The sequence below is a fragment of the Manis pentadactyla genome, chromosome 14, assembly GCF_030020395.1.
Source record: "Manis pentadactyla isolate mManPen7 chromosome 14, mManPen7.hap1, whole genome shotgun sequence".
NCBI lineage: Eukaryota > Metazoa > Chordata > Mammalia > Pholidota > Manidae > Manis > Manis pentadactyla.
The window spans coordinates 37183290-37199149 of NC_080032.1; the positions used below are offsets into that span (position 1 = coordinate 37183290).

The following is a 15860-nucleotide window of genomic DNA, read 5'->3' on the forward strand; positions in this document are numbered from 1 at the left end:
ATGCGCCATGTGGATGCTTAAGAAGGGGTGTGCAAGCAGAAAGGACAGGGTCCCAAATGCCCTGAGTTGGGACCTGTGGTTGGGCTGCTCTGAGAACATCACAGAGGCCAGTGAGGCTGGAGCAGAGGAGACGAGGCCAAGAGAGGAGGTGCTGGACCAGGGGGGCTGGTTGGAGGGGCCTGGAGGGACTTGGGCTTTTACTCTGAAGGAGAGAGCAGTGCGTGGAGCGTGCGCACGATTTTAGCAGCGTACCCCTGGCCCCTGTGAAGGAGAGGGTGACGGTGGGCAGGGAGGGCCCAGGTGCAAAGCTGGAAGCAGGTAGACAAGTTGTTTCTTTTCTCTTCTCCCTGCTACACACACCCCTTAAAGCTGTGATTAGCCCTCATACGTGCTTGGTGAATATAACGTCTTCTGATAAGACCAGATGTACTTTCCAGCCTCAGTAAATGTTTATTCAGATTCCTTTCTGGGAATTTCCGCCCCCCCTCTGCAGAAGTGCCTGCTGCCACTGTCAAGGCATGAGAAACGGCAGGTCCTCAAATTAGTTTATGGGGGGTACCTCCCAGACTCTGGGCCCCTGGGCAGGGTGCCAGACTTCAGATGAATATGTGGCAGTTTCCCATAAGGCCAATGATTTGCAGAAGTGGTGAGTTAGGGAATTCTGGTGATACCAGAGAGACTCCATCTCTTCCCAGCCTCTGGGTGCTGCCTTTTCTTGTCAAATAGCGGCTGCGCTGCCCCAGCCACCTACAGCCAGGGGGCTCTGGTGAGGAGGCGACGTGTGAGCACGCTGCCCGAGTGGCTGTGCGGATGCCAGCCCTTCCTCCCACACAGTCTGCTCCTGCCCCTCCATCTGGGTCTGGGCCCCCATCCGCCCTGCCAGTCCTCTGGTGCCTCCAGCCTTCCACTTCCCCACCCCCGGGCTCCTTCCCCAGGCCTGTAGAACCCCTGGCCTCCCTTCACTCACCTCCTCTGGAGCTGTACTTGAGAGTGGGGGTCGTCCTACCCCTGCCCACCTCCCCACCCCACCCCAGAGGTGAGCTGACACCCTTACTCTCTCCTTGACAGTTGCTGAGTGTCGTGTCTCCCTGGGGTCAGCCTCTGATGCTTTGGGGTCTTTGCTCTCCCGATCCCAACACCCGTGGTTAGCGACCAGGGCCTTAACTCACTGTGCACAGCCCAGGGCTCCTGGGATACCGCAGGGGGCTCTTGCCGCAGTGGGTGGGGGACCATATAACACACAAGCCACGGAACATGTAACACGCTGTCCGAGGCCCACAGCTGCAGCCGTCCCTCAGGCAGAGTTAGAAGGTGCTACTCTCACTGTTTCTACCTCCTTGAAAATTCTTAGAATTCTCAGTAGGGTACTGAAATCAGAAAGGAAAATCCGGGGGAGAGACTCTGCACAGCCACGCCCTGGACACGGGCGTCGCGGCTGGGGATGGCTTGAAAACGGCCAGGAACCCTGGGCTGCTCCTCCTCAGGCCCTCGGTTTGCCTGTCTTTCCCGTAGCTACCTCACCCTTTCTTTCATGCTAATTAAATGTGCACTCTGTAACACACATGATTCTATTTTCCATATAAAATACTTCTAAGACCCCCCAAACTTCAAAGCAGATGGTTCTGGCCGCTGTGCTCAGAGCTCCCTTGGGGTGGACTAGTGGGAGGCGGGATGTTTCTCTTCTCACTTGGATTCTGTGAACATGTTGCTTGGGTTTCAAGTAACATTTTTTTTCCAGCCCCTCATTTTAAAAATTAGGTGGGTCCACTTGAAGTTTTGTCTGTAAATACAGGGGCTTACCTTTGAGCATTGCCTCTAGGCTGTGGCCTATTTGGCTGCAATAAAGTGCCATTACACAGGGCTTCATTCTGCCTTGAATTCAGCCTAGGGGCTGCTCCCACCCCCACCCCCACGGTGGGTCCTCAGGCTCCGGCACTGACAGCCCCTAATTGAGACACTGTTCAGCCATCCCCGCTGCCCTCCAGGAGGTGGCAAAAAGCCCTCCGCTCGCACCCACCTGCACTGCCTGGGCGCCGGGCCCCTCGCCTGCTCCTGCAGCCCGTTGCCCCGGGGGCACAGGTGCCCAGGGGACCCAGCTACTTAGCCGAGTCTCTGGGGAAAGATGGTTCCACCTGCTTTGGCTGTCAGTATAAGTGACACCTTGGCTTGGTGCTTACGAAGGCCCTTGCTGGCGGGGCCTGCAGGCCAGTTCCCCAGAGTTAACTTCCTGTGATCCGTGCTTTCCAGACTAAACGGCTTACCACCTACTGGAATATTTTGGTTCCTCAGAGTGGGTGCAAAATTATTTTAAATGTATCAGTTTGAAAATCTTAATGCTTTGCCTTGTGTTTATTGTAAAATCAGTATGTGGGGTTTAAAAGGAGCATCTCCCAGCTGGAGCGCAAACCTTGGCCTGGAAGGAGTGACTCTTTAGCATTTTTCAGCCTCTTTCGGCTCCTAGGCTAATTAAGGAGGAACTTTCGTTTGTGGTCCTGTTTGTAAGTCAAGCTTTAATGTAGTCTTTTATTCATATCAGGGACATTGTTTTTTTTAAGGCAACCCTGAAAAAATAGAGTTAGTCCTGAGAAGCTGAGAAGAAGACATACTTTGGGTACCTTAACAAGTAAGCAAACACGGATGGAGTTTCAGAGAAGAGCCAGAGGAGTGTGGTCTTGCTAGCACTTCAGAGAAGCTGGGCATTGGGGCCCACTGATTTCTGTGTACACGAGGGAGATTCACCTTGGTTTGGAGGATATTTTTCTAAAGGTGAGGGTGTGGGTACCTCTGCATCCCCCATGGGCACAGGCCACCGCCAGACTTTGAGATTTCTTCTTTATTTCCAAAAGGAAATGCCACCACTAAGAACTCACCCATCAGGGCACTGCTTTAGAGGAGGAGGGGGAGCAGGGATCCGACCTCAGGACCCTGGCACGTCCGCTCTGGGTGAGCTGCAGAGGCGTCCTCTCTCCCTCATTTCCTCTGAGGTACAGACTCCACAGCTCCGTGTCTCAGTTGAGGAAACTGAGGCTCAGAGAAGGCTGGGGGGGTGACAGAGGACTGGGAGTGATCCTCCAAGATCCTCGTCCGGGGTCTTGACAAAAATGGCAAGTTCTCCATGTGACTGTGTTGTAGAGAACGTGCTGGTCAGACAGTCGTACCTCACGAGGGCTGTTTGTCAGTGAGGCCAGGTGGATGTGGCATGCGGGCTGGTGGGTGTATGGTCCTGTTCTGAGGAGAGGCTGCCGGCCAGGTGGGCGTGTGGGCGAGAGTCCTGGGCACTGCCCCCTAGACTGGAAGGGCCTGCTGCGGGAGCTTGGGGGCAAGGCAGTGCTGCCGGAGGCCCACTGGCCACCCAGGAGGGTTGTGCCCCGGGGGCTGTTAGCACGGAGGGCAGGGGCTTCATCCCTGGGCTGGCTGCCTTGGGCTGGAGCCTCCCCTCTGGGGTCCAGGGGTCTCCCCTCTGGGGTCCAGGGGCCTCTCCGGCTGCCACCGGCTCTGGGGTTCTGGGAATGCGACTGCCGCAGGAGGACCACGGGCTTGTGGGGAGAACTGGGAAATGCGAGGTTTTAGTCGCCCTCTCACCCTCTTCGCTGTTCGCTCTGGTTCTTGACTGCCAGTGCCATGCCTGTGTTTGGCAGTTTGCCACCTGCTTTGGGCTGTCTTCTCACGCAGCCCTACAGGAGGAAGTCAGGCACAAAGTGGCCTTTGAAACCGAGAGTATATCAAACAGCAGTTCTCACACCAGGGTCCTGGGCAGAAGCCGCAAGGGCTGAGATCCCCAAGGCCGCTGTCCTCCAGTGCCCTGCGCCGAGGCCTCGGGCTCCTGGGGTGGGGGGGATGGGTGTCAGACGGGAGCATTTGGCTGCGTGGTGCTTGGCCTTCAGGAGGGGCTTCTGTGGCCTGTCGGGGGGCCCGGGTGAGGCCTGTTTGTGGAGCTGTGCTGCCCGGGCATTCCCATCACACACATTCAGTTACACTCCTGGCCTGGGGGAGGGAGCTCTCAATGCTGCTGTAGCATCTGCCCTCCAGTCCTGCCCACGGGATGTGTGTGGCCCACACCTGTGCTTTTCCCTGGTGGGCTCAGCTCTTGCAGGTGCCCACGTATGTGAGCGTCCCTCCACCCTGGGGGAGGCCAAGCCCCTGAGCACACGTGAGCAGGTGAGTAGCTCCGACAGTGGGCTTGCTGCTTCCAGACAAGCCTGGCGTGGGCCCGTGGACTGTAGCACATGGTCTCACTAAAGGAACTGTCAAGGGTAAATGGAATTACAGTTGGATACATCTTCTTAATGACTTTAGAAACTCAGCCAGCCAGCCAGACAGACACAGACAGACAGACACAGACACACACAGACACACACACACAGACACACACACAGACACACACACACAGACACACACATACAGACACACACACACACACCCTCTCTGCTGGCAAATTCTAGCTCTACTTGATTGAGATGCCTGCTAGCCTAAGAGAGACGCTGACCAGCCAGGTTACTTAATCTGAATTTCAGTTTCCTTATCCTTATTTTAAAAGGATAATAATTATTGTCACATAGAGTAGTCGTGAAGCTTCAAGGAGGTGGTGAAGCCTCCAGGAGTGTGTGACAGCCAGAAAGTGCCATGTTGTACCAGTGACCCCATCCTCACTCTGTTCAGGGGAGCGCCAGGGGCCCAGGGAGGGGACAGCACTGACCACCTCTGGTCTCCTGTGTCTGGTGAGACAGAACGTTCCTTCCCAAGGTTCACTGTACCCTTGATAACTGCCGGGCTGGGAATGAGCCGGAGAAGTGCATGAGGGCATTCAGACAGGGAGCTGAGTGCCAGTGCCAGAAAGGGGTGCTGAAAAGGTGCCTTAGATGGAACAAACCTCAGCCCTCAGTCCATTTCTCAGGGCCTTGACAGCCCGGATGAACCTCTGGTAAAGGGAAATGCTGCCTCTTGACACCGAGGCAGTCCTGCGGTGTCCAGCCAGATAAGCCCCAGCAAGAGCTGGCTTTCAGCCCTTGGCGGGCACCTGTGTGCAGTGGACAAACCACACAGCAGCCCTGAGGGCTGGGGCATTTTGGGCGTGATCACATTAACCTTTGAGAATTTGATGAAAACTGTGGCCCTTAAACCCTATACTTTCACATTGTTTGCAGAGGATTAGTACCTCTCCAGGCCTAATGCTTGGATCCTAGGTTGGAGAACCCCTGATGGGCAGGTAAGTGGGCTGTGAGTGTTGAGCTCCCACTCGTGACAGATGTCGCCCGCAGGTTGCTGATGGCAGTTGTACAGTCTGATTTCTCTGACCTCATGAGAACCATTGGGGTCATCTCTGCTGCTCTCAGGATAAAGGCAAAACTCTTAACATACACTGTGTCAAAGTTTAAAAGACAGGGTCTGGTCCCTGCTTACCAGGCCAGTCTCCACGTCTGCCCACACTACTGCCCTGTCTACAGTGCAGATGGGCCCTCTGCTCAGCCCCTGCGTGCTCACCACAGGGCCTTTGTACATGCTCTTCCCCTTCCTGGAATGCTTTTCCATCCCCCTGTACCTACTCAGCTCTTACCCAGCTCAAGCATCTCTTCCTTAGGGAAATTTCTATTTCTAGGTTGACTCCTGTTGGAAGCCTGTATGGTTCCTCTCCCTCCCACCTTTGTCACAGTTACAAATTTTCATTTGCCTGGTAATTAATTATTGACCACCTTTCTCTGCTCCTTGAGGGCAGAAAGTGGACCTGTTTTGGTCACTGTGGTCATTCTCAGTGCCTTGCACAGAGTAGAGCCACATAGTCGGTAAATCCATGGCCAGCGAACGGCTGACCTGTGCAGGGCAAGGAGATGGGACATCCATTGCCGGAGGCTGTTTGGTTCCTCATCCTCGTGTCTCTTGACCCCCAGTGGCCCTTTCTCGTGTCTGTGCGCCTAACCCTACTCCTCTCTCCCTGGAGGTGTGCTGAGGCTCCTGGAACACGGGGAGGAGTACGTGTTCACCCTGCCGAGTGCCTACGCTCGCTCCATTCTCACCGTCCCGTGGGTGGAGCTTGGAGGAAAAGTCAGCGTCGCCTGTGCCAAGACGGGGTACACAGCAACGGTGACATTCCACACGAAGCCTTTTTATGGAGGGAAAGTCCACAGGTAGGAGGCGGCCAGGGAGGCACCATCCGTGTCTGATCAGGAGGCCCCGACTGTCTTTTCTCCACTAGAAGGTTGGGTCCAGCCATGGGATGAGTTGAAAATCGAGATAAAGCTAACTGACCTTGGTCAGAAGGGGTGCCTCTTGGCCCCCTCATGTCTGTCTACACTCACAGTGAAACCCTTCGGGATGTGTTCACAGAACACGCACCAGAGAGTGAAAGGCGCTTCCGTTTGTTGTGGTAAACTTAGCCTTCCGAGGCCGTCGCATGGAGCAGCTGGACCTGTGGGCTCAGGCGCTGCCTGACACCTCTCTATTCTGGGCCAAGTTGGCTTCATTAAATATCCCGAATCCTGTATCATCTGTGAGGGTAGAGCCATGTCCTTTGGAAGCTGGGGAAGCCGGGTCCTAAGAAATTTCAGGAGACCTCTGCCATTTGAGGGAAGCCATCAGTTGTTCTTACTGCTCCATTTATCAGAGCTGCTCCCCTGGAGCAGATCACTGTGTGAGCACGTTCCCTTCTTTGCCCCGTTCTGAGAACGTGTTTTTCTGTATGGCATTCACCTGAGGGTGCCAGCGGGTCACTGGGGAAGTGGCCATTTGGAGCCCTTCCCACCAGCCCCATGTCCCTCCCCCATGTTGGGAGCCTGAAATCCTGGCTGGTACTGGGGCACCGCAGGAATCAGCGAGGGCTACGAGCTGCTGCTTCCCTTCTGAAGAGCCAGTTCGCCCCTCACCAGCACACCATGAGCGCCTTCCCCTGTGTATGGCCTGGAAGGTCCCTGGTGCCGCCCGTGGGCCATTGCCTCCCCACCTAGGAACCGGGGCTGTGTTCAGGCTCGGGGAGAAAGCTTCCACGCCTATGTTTGAAAACCCTACATCCAGCCTAAGCTGGCCATTAGAAAGAGGGGAGCTTTGCTCCCACACTGGGCTGCTTTGGAGCAGGCTTCCCTGTTCTTGCCATGCTACTCGGTCTGCGGCCAGTGTCAGGGTGGAGACAGAGAGTGGGTCTGTGTTCACCCAGAGCGAGAGACCTCAGGCCCGGCAGGAGAAGCGGGAGGCCGCACAAAGACCCTTGTGAGGCCAGGTGGTCCCTTGGAGTGGCTGCTGTGAGTGGGACAGTGTTCATGCAAGGCTGAGAGTCTCAATTTTGCTCAGCCTTGGCTCAGAGGAACATGCAGTTGCTGGGATGTGCGTCCCCACCCCCACCCCTACCCCTTTGCAGTGTGACCCTGGTGGACTGTGAGCAGCTGTCTACAGGCTGACAACTCACTTAAGGATTGAAAAGTTACCCCTCGACTCATGCACCCTTTTGGTGGCTAAATGTAGTGCTGTTGAATGCCACAGCAGGAGGGGAAGGGTGGATTCCGTTTCCGCTGAATTGCTTGATTTCAACTCTAGTAAAAACATCTTCTGTAAGCTTTTGTGTGTTTACCAAAACTAAGAGATCAACACGGCTGTATTACTATTAACTGACCTCCAGACATTTCTCATATCTCACTAGTTTTTCCACCAATGCTTTCGTTTTCTGTTTAAGGATATTAGATCCTGTTTTAATAGCTAATCTTTGAGCAAAACTTCAAAGAATGATCCCTCCTGCCAGCCATTCCACAAAGAAATCTCTAAATGCAAATCCACCTTCTGAAGTTAGTCTGTTTCTATAATTGTGCAAAGTGTGTTCATTTGAATCCTTCACTCTGTCAGGGTCACAGCAGAAGTGAAGCACAATCCAAGCAACACCATTGTTTGTAAAGCCCACGGGGAGTGGAACGGTACCTTGGAATTCACCTACAGCAATGGGGAGACCAGGGTCATCGACACGACCGCACTGCCGGCGTATCCGAAGAAGATCAGACCTCTGGAGAAGCAGGGGCCCATGGAGTCCAGGTGGGAGCCAGACCAGGAGTCCCTCAGTGTCGCTGTCCTCAGCACTTGACTCGGGGCAGAGAGGAAGCCTTCGCAAGCTCAGCGAATGGTGGCATCCAGGAGTCATGCTGTCCTTTTTTTAGATACTTGAATTTTCCTCTATCACTTCAGATTATTGATCCTTTGCAGATTTCAGTTTACTTTTTCCACAGTTACGGGGTGGACTGTGATGATGGTCCACAGCCGACTTTAATGTCTGTCCTCAAGGAGTTTGTCAACTTAGCAGCTGGTCTGTTGCTTAATTGCTGAGTTAAATACAGACAGTTGCCTGTAACCAAAGAGCTATGCAGGGCAGCAAGGAGAGGCTTTCATTTTTCCTTAGCAGATGACAACACAATTAAAAAACAAATTTGATGTCTGCAGGGTGTGATAAAAGTGACACTGTCTACCCTGTGCTCATAGTGGGGATGTGTGCAGTTCAGCTGCACGGATCAGAAGCTTTAAGTTCGTGGATTCACTTTAACGTTGTGTTCCACTTCTGGGAATCTGTTCTAAGGGAAAATTCTTAAATTCAGAAAAGGTTTTAAATATAAAATTTGGGTATTTTTTTTAAAAGAAGAAAATGAAACAAACAAAAAGAAGAAAGAGAACCCACCTAACTGTCCCACGATAGGAAAACAGTTAAATAAATGCTGGGCCCCTGCTCAGTTCGCATGTGCACTCTCATATGAATAGGCTGCAGCCACTTGATGTGATCTTTACGCAGGCACAGAAGCAGAATCTTCTTGGAATATGCCTTTTATTCTTTAATCCAGGAGGTCAGGAAACTATAGCTCCCATGGGCCAAAATCCAGCCTGTGGCTGATTTTTATGAAGTTTTCTGGGAATGCAGTGTGACCATTTGTTCACATGCTGTTTATAGCTGCGTCCCTGCTACGATGGCAGTTAAGTAGTTGACCTGCAAAGCCAACATGTTTAGTGTCTGGCCCTTTACAGAAAATGTTTTCTGATTCCTGCTTCTATCCAAAAGCTTGCTGCTTTTTTAATGATGTACAGCTTGAAGTGAAATTACAGGTGATTCTATAAAAGGGTTTATTATTACAGGAAGAGTTTGTAGCCAAATGGAAAAGGTGCTGACTATGTGGAAACAAGGTAGGGGTACAACAGTGTGTCTAAATGGTACATTGTAACTGAGCTTCATAAACATAAGGCTTCCGTATCTCCGGCAACTTTGCTTTGCTGTAGGGTTAGTGCGCTTTCTTGTTGATCTGTTTATTCAGTAACCTTCTCTGTGTCCAAAGGGAGGGCATGACCTCTCGCCTGTTGGCATTTCCACCCTGCCTGTTGGGTTTTAGTAGCTGGATGAGGACAGGCTGCGACAGGAGAGAGATGGGGATGGATCTCTGTCTCCTGCCACAGCCTTAGAGGGCTCCTGGGAACTCAGAACTCAGCCTTGAGTGGGGATGGAGTCTGGTACCCATGTGAGAGAGAAGGTGTAATACCTCTTTGTGTCTTGCATATGCAGACTTTGCTGAAACATGGAGAGGACTAGGGAAACTGAGCCCAGTCCACCTTATTCTCTACAGAGGAAAAGCCCTGGGAGGTGGAGTGGCTGGTCCAGGGGCTCCCTGGCTGCTCAGAGCATTACAGCCCACTCACCTTGCTGGGTCTGCAGGCCTTACCTGCACAGGTGAAGGAGGGACCATCTGCATGGCTGGGGGGCCAGTCGTTAGGCCAAGTGTGGTGGCCTCATGGTGGCGCCATTCCTGGGGAGGCCTCCGGTCCCCAGCTGACCCCTGCGAAGGGAACCACTGCCCCATTAGGGGTAGTGTGAAGGTATTTTACTGTCTGCCCACTCTGTAAATCTGTCCGGGCTGCCCAGGGTTGGTTTGAGCAGGCACCCTGCCTTGGCCAGACCCTCAGGGCGCTGCAATGCCAGCCGCACCTGCCTTGGCCACTCGCCGGGATAGTGTCATGGCCTCAGAGAGGGCTCCTGGTGGCTTCCTCTCTGCTTTGCTTTGCTCCACCCTCTGCACTCGGAAGGCTCGTGACCTTTGCGCTTTTCCCTTTAGCCTGAGGTTGGAGCCTTCCCTGGACGAGGAGCCTCGGTGGCTCTCCTGGTTGGTTGCCATGTGTGTGTGTGTGTCTGCGCCAGTTCTTGTCACACTACTGCCTCTCCAGTCCTTGGGGTCTCTGCCTTCTGATTGTGGGGCCACCCACTTAGGATGTGATTTATCCCGGGAGCCCCTGCGCGTGAGAGCACCCCTGCCCGGCTGTGCCATGCCTGGCTGTGAGCGGCGGGTGCGGGCAGTGGTGAGGACCTGACCCCGGCCCTGTCCTTCCGTCACCTCACTTTAGTTAGCCAGCCTTCTGTCAGGGTGCAGTTGAAAAGGTGAGCGCTGGGAGGCCAGCGGGGCCTGGCTGTTCCCCCTCCCAGAGGTTCTTCCTGCTGTAATTTGGGGCCATCGCTCCTGGGTCTCTGCGGGGGACTCGGTGGGCCCAGTGAGCAGGCTGAGCTTGCTGCAGGAGCTCGACCCTTGCTGGTACCTGGGTTCTGACCCCTTCCGAAGGGGCTGCTTGTTGCCCCTGCTCTGCTGGCAGCCCTGTCTGCCCTTTCTGGGCCCGATGTGCTGACACCCCAGGTTTCCTGCTGCGTGGGGCGCTCACGGACAGGCCCGGGGCACTGTGCTGTGGGGGTGCTCCCTGACCCGGGTGTGAGTCCCCCTCACTGCAGAGGCATCATTCCCCCAGGGCCATGGAGGGAGTGCTCACCGCCCAGGATCTGATAGCTCCTTTCACGTGAACCCTGGCTGGACTGCTCCTGATGCATTTCAGTGAGGAAGTGCATGGGGCTTGCCCTCTAGAACAGAGTATGTGTGAGTCGGGATGGTCCTGGGCATTCCTGGAGGGGAGAGCGGCCAGCAGACAGCAGCCCACCGAGGCCACCTTCCACAGCGAGTGGAGGAGGCAGAGAGGGACGTGGGGAGACGGCAGATGCTGCAGGAGACACATGAGCCGGCCCACCCCAGTCTGATCCTGACCTGCAGTTCCCTGAGGGAATCGCTCACATTTATCAGCTTGCTAATGTTGGCCAAGTCACTTCACCTTAAATGGGTCTTATTTTTTCCTCTTTAAAATGGGGATGATGATATATAGCATCTATGTCACTGGGCCATGGTGATGATTATTAGCTGAGCTGATATATAGTAACATGCTTAGAGATGACTGCACACGCCGTGTCGTGTCTGCTGTTATTGTCGTTTGTAGAGGTAGTAGTATTGCTGCTTAGACTCAGTCCCTGGATGCTTGGAGCCTGAGAGGCATGCTGCCCAGGACAGTGGAAAAGGGGACACTTGGAACCTGGGAGCCCTGGGTTCAAATCCTGCCTCTAGGGGTCTTGGAGGCCTCAGATGCCCTTCCCTGTGGCAGCCCCTCCTTGCCGAGGACTGCTATCCTCAAGCTGGCTGCCCTGGCCTGACTGCTTCCTGTCTTTCATGCATCCCCAGGAAGCTCTGGCGGGAGGTGACGCAACACCTGCGGCTGGGGGACATCGACGCTGCCACCGAGCAGAAGCGGTGCCTGGAGGAGAAGCAGCGGGCGGAGGAACAGAAGCGGGAGAACCTCCGCACACCGTGGCAGCCCAAGTATTTTATCCAGGAGGTAACTGCCACGGTCGCTGGCTGCTTGTCCTGAGTGAGGGCCAGAGGGGTTTGTTCCAGCTAATGCAGTAGTTCTGGTGAATGAGGACGGGGCACAGGAGGTCCTGGGAAGGTTTGGGGCAGCTTGGCAGTGGCTCCAGCTTTGGGCCAGGCTGTCCTGTGGGTGGAGCTGAGCACCTGGCTCTTCTCCTCTGGCTCCTGCCTCAGAGAAGCCCCTCAGCCACCAGGAATGGCAAGGATGGGATTGCGGGTCCAGATGCTGTCCTACTTAAAAGACAACAACAACAAAAAGAAAACAGCCACAACCCCTGCTACTTTGTCATTAGTAAGAAATTAGTTGTGAAGCACCTCACAGCCCACCTCCAGTTGGGTGGGCTGGACCTTCCTGATGGAGAACCACCCTTTCAGAGCTTTGCCTCCTGTGGGCCAAATTAATGGACATGCCAGCAAAGGTCAGCATAAGTCCTGTGCTTAAAATGCTGCCTTCATCCAGGAGGGTGATATTGCAAAGTAGAAATAAAACCCACATGACTGTCCACCCACGGGACAAGTGGGAAAGGCATCGTGTGCCCAGTTGAGACCCTTAGGTTTTTTTAATTTTAAAATTTTTATTTTTATTTTTTGACCCTAAGCTTTTTAAAGTTGTTTGTGGAGCAACTGGAAAGCATTCTGAGAAATGAGTTGGAAATAATGAAAGTGTAGGAGCCACAATTTTTAAGGCAGGTCCTCAGGAGCCTGGCAGCATCAAAAGAAACAGGCCGGTGAGGACTGGGGCCAACCCAGGAATCCATATCTAAAGGGGGTGGATGCTGCCTACCTCCATGTGATCATAGACTCTCTAATTCTTTATTAGAAGCCAGAAATATGATATTCCCATAACATCAAGGAATTCTAAAGAGTTCAGACACTGTGAGCCAATTGATATATGTCTGGGCTTTGGCCGAGGGGCTGCTAGTCTTCGGGGTAAGCCAGCGACCTTGAAGTGGACTTACGGTCAGAGCAGGAAACAGCCACTGTTCTGGGGATAACAGAGGCAGGAGCTAGGGTTGTGGGTTGAACGGAGACTTTGAAGTCGGTTTCTGGTTCAGACAGGAAGCAGCATGGGGAGACTCTGCCCTGAGAGACTCTGAGTGGGAGCCTACTCTGGAGGCCTGCCCAGTTGAGGCGACGCTGTCTGAGGGTTCTCGGAGAAACAGAAACAATAGGTGTAAATACATGTAGATTTATTATGAGGAATTGGCTTGTGAGATTATGGAGGCCGAAAAGCCTCAGGATCTGCTGTTTGCAAGCTGGATGACCCAGGGAAGCTGGTGGTCGTATGAAGGCCTGAGATGCAGGGGTGCCGATGGTGTAAATCCCAGTCCAAGGGTAGGAGAAGATGAATCTCAGAGGATTGGGCAAAGCTCACTCACATGAGGAGGGAAATCTATTTTACTGAGTCCACCAGTTCAAATGCTAATCTCATCCAGAAACACCCTCAGAATAATGAACTCAGAAACACACTCTGAAATAATGTTTCATCTGGGCACCCCATGGCCAGTCAAACTGACATAAAAACCATCACAAAAATCCTTCAAGAATTCTTCTGTGAGGTGGATCTGGTCCCTCTGAGACACCTAGTTTGCCAGGCTTTTGTGGAAAGTTGCACATTAAAAACAAAATGACAGCAATAAAATAACCCATACAGTTCTTCCCCCTGGTTTTAATAAAAGCCAGTATGTTCTTAACAGAAGGTCTGAGGATATGTAGAGAGTACAAACCACCCCAACACCAGAATTGTCAGCGCTCAGGGTCCCCTGGCCCGGCACCCAGTTGTGCACACTGCTCTGAGTCTTGCCTCTTTCTCACTGCTGGTGGCTTGGTGTCATTTCCCGTGTGTGCTGCATGGTCTGTGACTGCGGCCCGCTGACAGGGCCTTCGTGGGGCCTTCCCCTCCAGACTGGTGGCTGTCAGTCACTGGTCTGCACAAATTCCTCACAGGGCGGCCCCTACTTTTTCTACTGTCTGTTCATCCAGCTACCCTCTTTTTTCTTCTGTCCTGCTGTTTCAAAGAGCTTTTTTTGGCTAACCAGTGTTCCTTGATGTAAATCATAAATCAACAAAGCCCCCCTTCTTTTGTCATATTGTGATTTTTCCTGTTGAAATGCCAAGATGTGAAGATAATATGAGCTTTAAAAAGCAGCTGGGCTGAGGGTGAGCCCACCAGCTTGGCATGGCTGTGAGGTAACAGGAACAAGACAGACACACAGGCTGGTGGCAGCGGTGAGCACGTTAATGGAGCTCTGTGTGGTGCCCAGCTTCCAACCTAGCAGAGGCTGGGGACCATCTTGTTTTTCCTGTTTCCCTGCTGAGAAGCCTCCATGTAATGTCTCCTTCCTTCTCTTACAGGGTGATGGCTGGGTGTACTTCAATCCCCTTTGGAAGGCACACTGACCTGGTGGAGGTGCAGAGCTCTCAGAGCCCTGTTTTTGTAGGAATCCAAGTGGAATAGTATTAAGGTTCTGCTGGTATTCACTGAGACGTCTTGATAACATTCAAGAAATGGCACTTGAGAGAGAAATTACATACTGTGAAAAATGCACCCCCTAATTCTACCATTGGATTGAATTTATTCAAGAGCCATTTGGGGCATGTGTGTGTGCATACGTCTGTGTGTGAGCTCTCGGCACACTGTATGTTCACGCACGTGCACTACATGTACATGTCTGCTAGGTGTCATTACATGTAAATACGGCACTTAACAAGATTTAAGTGGGTCATTATGAGCTCCTTTTTATCAATAAGGTTTGAAGTTTTCTATTTTTCACTTTGCCAAAAATGTTTTGCACTCACCAGGGTGTTCTCACATGGCCAACTCCCATCGAAACAGAGGTGAAGTGGTACAGCCTCGTGGACATCCACGGGGTAGAAAGCGGCTCAATCCTGGTAAAGCATAGGTGGCTCTCATTCCATAATGACTGTTGTGATTCCCACCTTCCCTCCCCTCTTCAACATTTCATTTTTCTATACTCAAGAAAGAGAAACTGCTGTTCGCTGCTGAGCGGAGGGTGGGCAGGAAGCGGTTACAGATTGATGTCAGAGCCTTCCAGGACGGAGCGCCTCCGGGAGAACCTTGGCATTTTCCTCCCATCTACTTGCCCCAGATCTTTTCATGCTCAACATGCTAGTCATACATGTTTTTCAAAAGCTGCTGCTTTTACAGTAGAGAAATCACATGGAGACTTCACTACTTACGTGATTAAAAAAGGGCTTTTAGAAATTTAATACACGCATGCATATACAAACATGCACAGCCACGGCGTCAATTTTGTATGTAGTTTGGGGAAAGAGAAAAGAATTTCCTGTGGAATGTTTTTTTTTAAAGTGCAGCTCTTGTTTGACCCAAACTGCAAGAAAATCACTGTGATTGAAACATACATAAAACCTGACAAATGTCCATGGTTTCAGTTGAATTTCAGTCCTCAATCTTTACAAATGAAGTCAAGATATGACTAGAATATAAAGCAAGGAAAAAATGAGGTGTTTGATTTTTGGCTCCATGATTAATTTATTTTTTACTGTGCCACTCTAATGAAAATATTTATAAAATCCAGTAGCATGAATGCTTCTCTGTAGTAATACTAATTTTGTGCCTTTTGTCTGCTTTCTTAAGACCAATTGTTCACACTTTGTAGATATTAGATAAATATATTTCGATGAAATATTATAGCTATCTGTGTGTTTTATTTTTAGAGATTCAAAACTTCTGTTGGAATTGGTGGCTCTGAATGAGCTCAAGCCTCATTGGTTAGATATTGTTAATTTGAAGTGAATAGGAATCATTTACATCAAAACTTTTTAAATACACTACAAAAGCTACTAGATATAAATATTACTTCTGAATATTTTCTGACAAGTTCCTAAGAACATTTAACTCATATCAAGTGAATGTTTATGAGAAGTTGTTACCAGGCGGTCAGAATGTAGACTGATTCAGGTCCATAGTCTTAAAACATCTGGGAGAATAAAGTGTTGGAAGCATTTATATTTCTGAGAGAGAAAGCAGAATAGATTCTAATTTGAGAAAGAAAATCCTCAGTGAGAAGACTGAAAAGTAATTACTGGGGTGATTCCAGATTTTCCATTTTTACTCCAAAGTAAAGTATAAACTGGGAAGTAAAACATGGGGAAGGTTCACTTTTAAAAATTTTATTTTTGGTGGTGGGATTCATTTTC

At 51.6% G+C, this 15860-nt stretch overlaps 1 protein-coding gene across 2 annotated transcripts in view; it reads left to right on the forward strand.

The window, feature by feature from the left end:
- OSBPL10 (oxysterol binding protein like 10) overlaps positions 1–15346 on the forward strand; it is a 292172-nt gene extending 276826 nt beyond the window's left edge. For both annotated transcript variants that reach the window (XM_036886119.2, XM_036886120.2), the window contains 4 exons: positions 5936–6122; positions 7825–8007; positions 11493–11646; positions 14034–15346. In XM_036886119.2, coding sequence (XP_036742014.2) covers positions 5936–6122; positions 7825–8007; positions 11493–11646; positions 14034–14078 — 569 coding nt within the window. In that variant the 3' untranslated portion in view covers positions 14079–15346. The remainder of the gene's footprint in view (positions 1–5935; positions 6123–7824; positions 8008–11492; positions 11647–14033) is intronic.
- Positions 15347–15860: the final 514 nt, after the last annotated feature.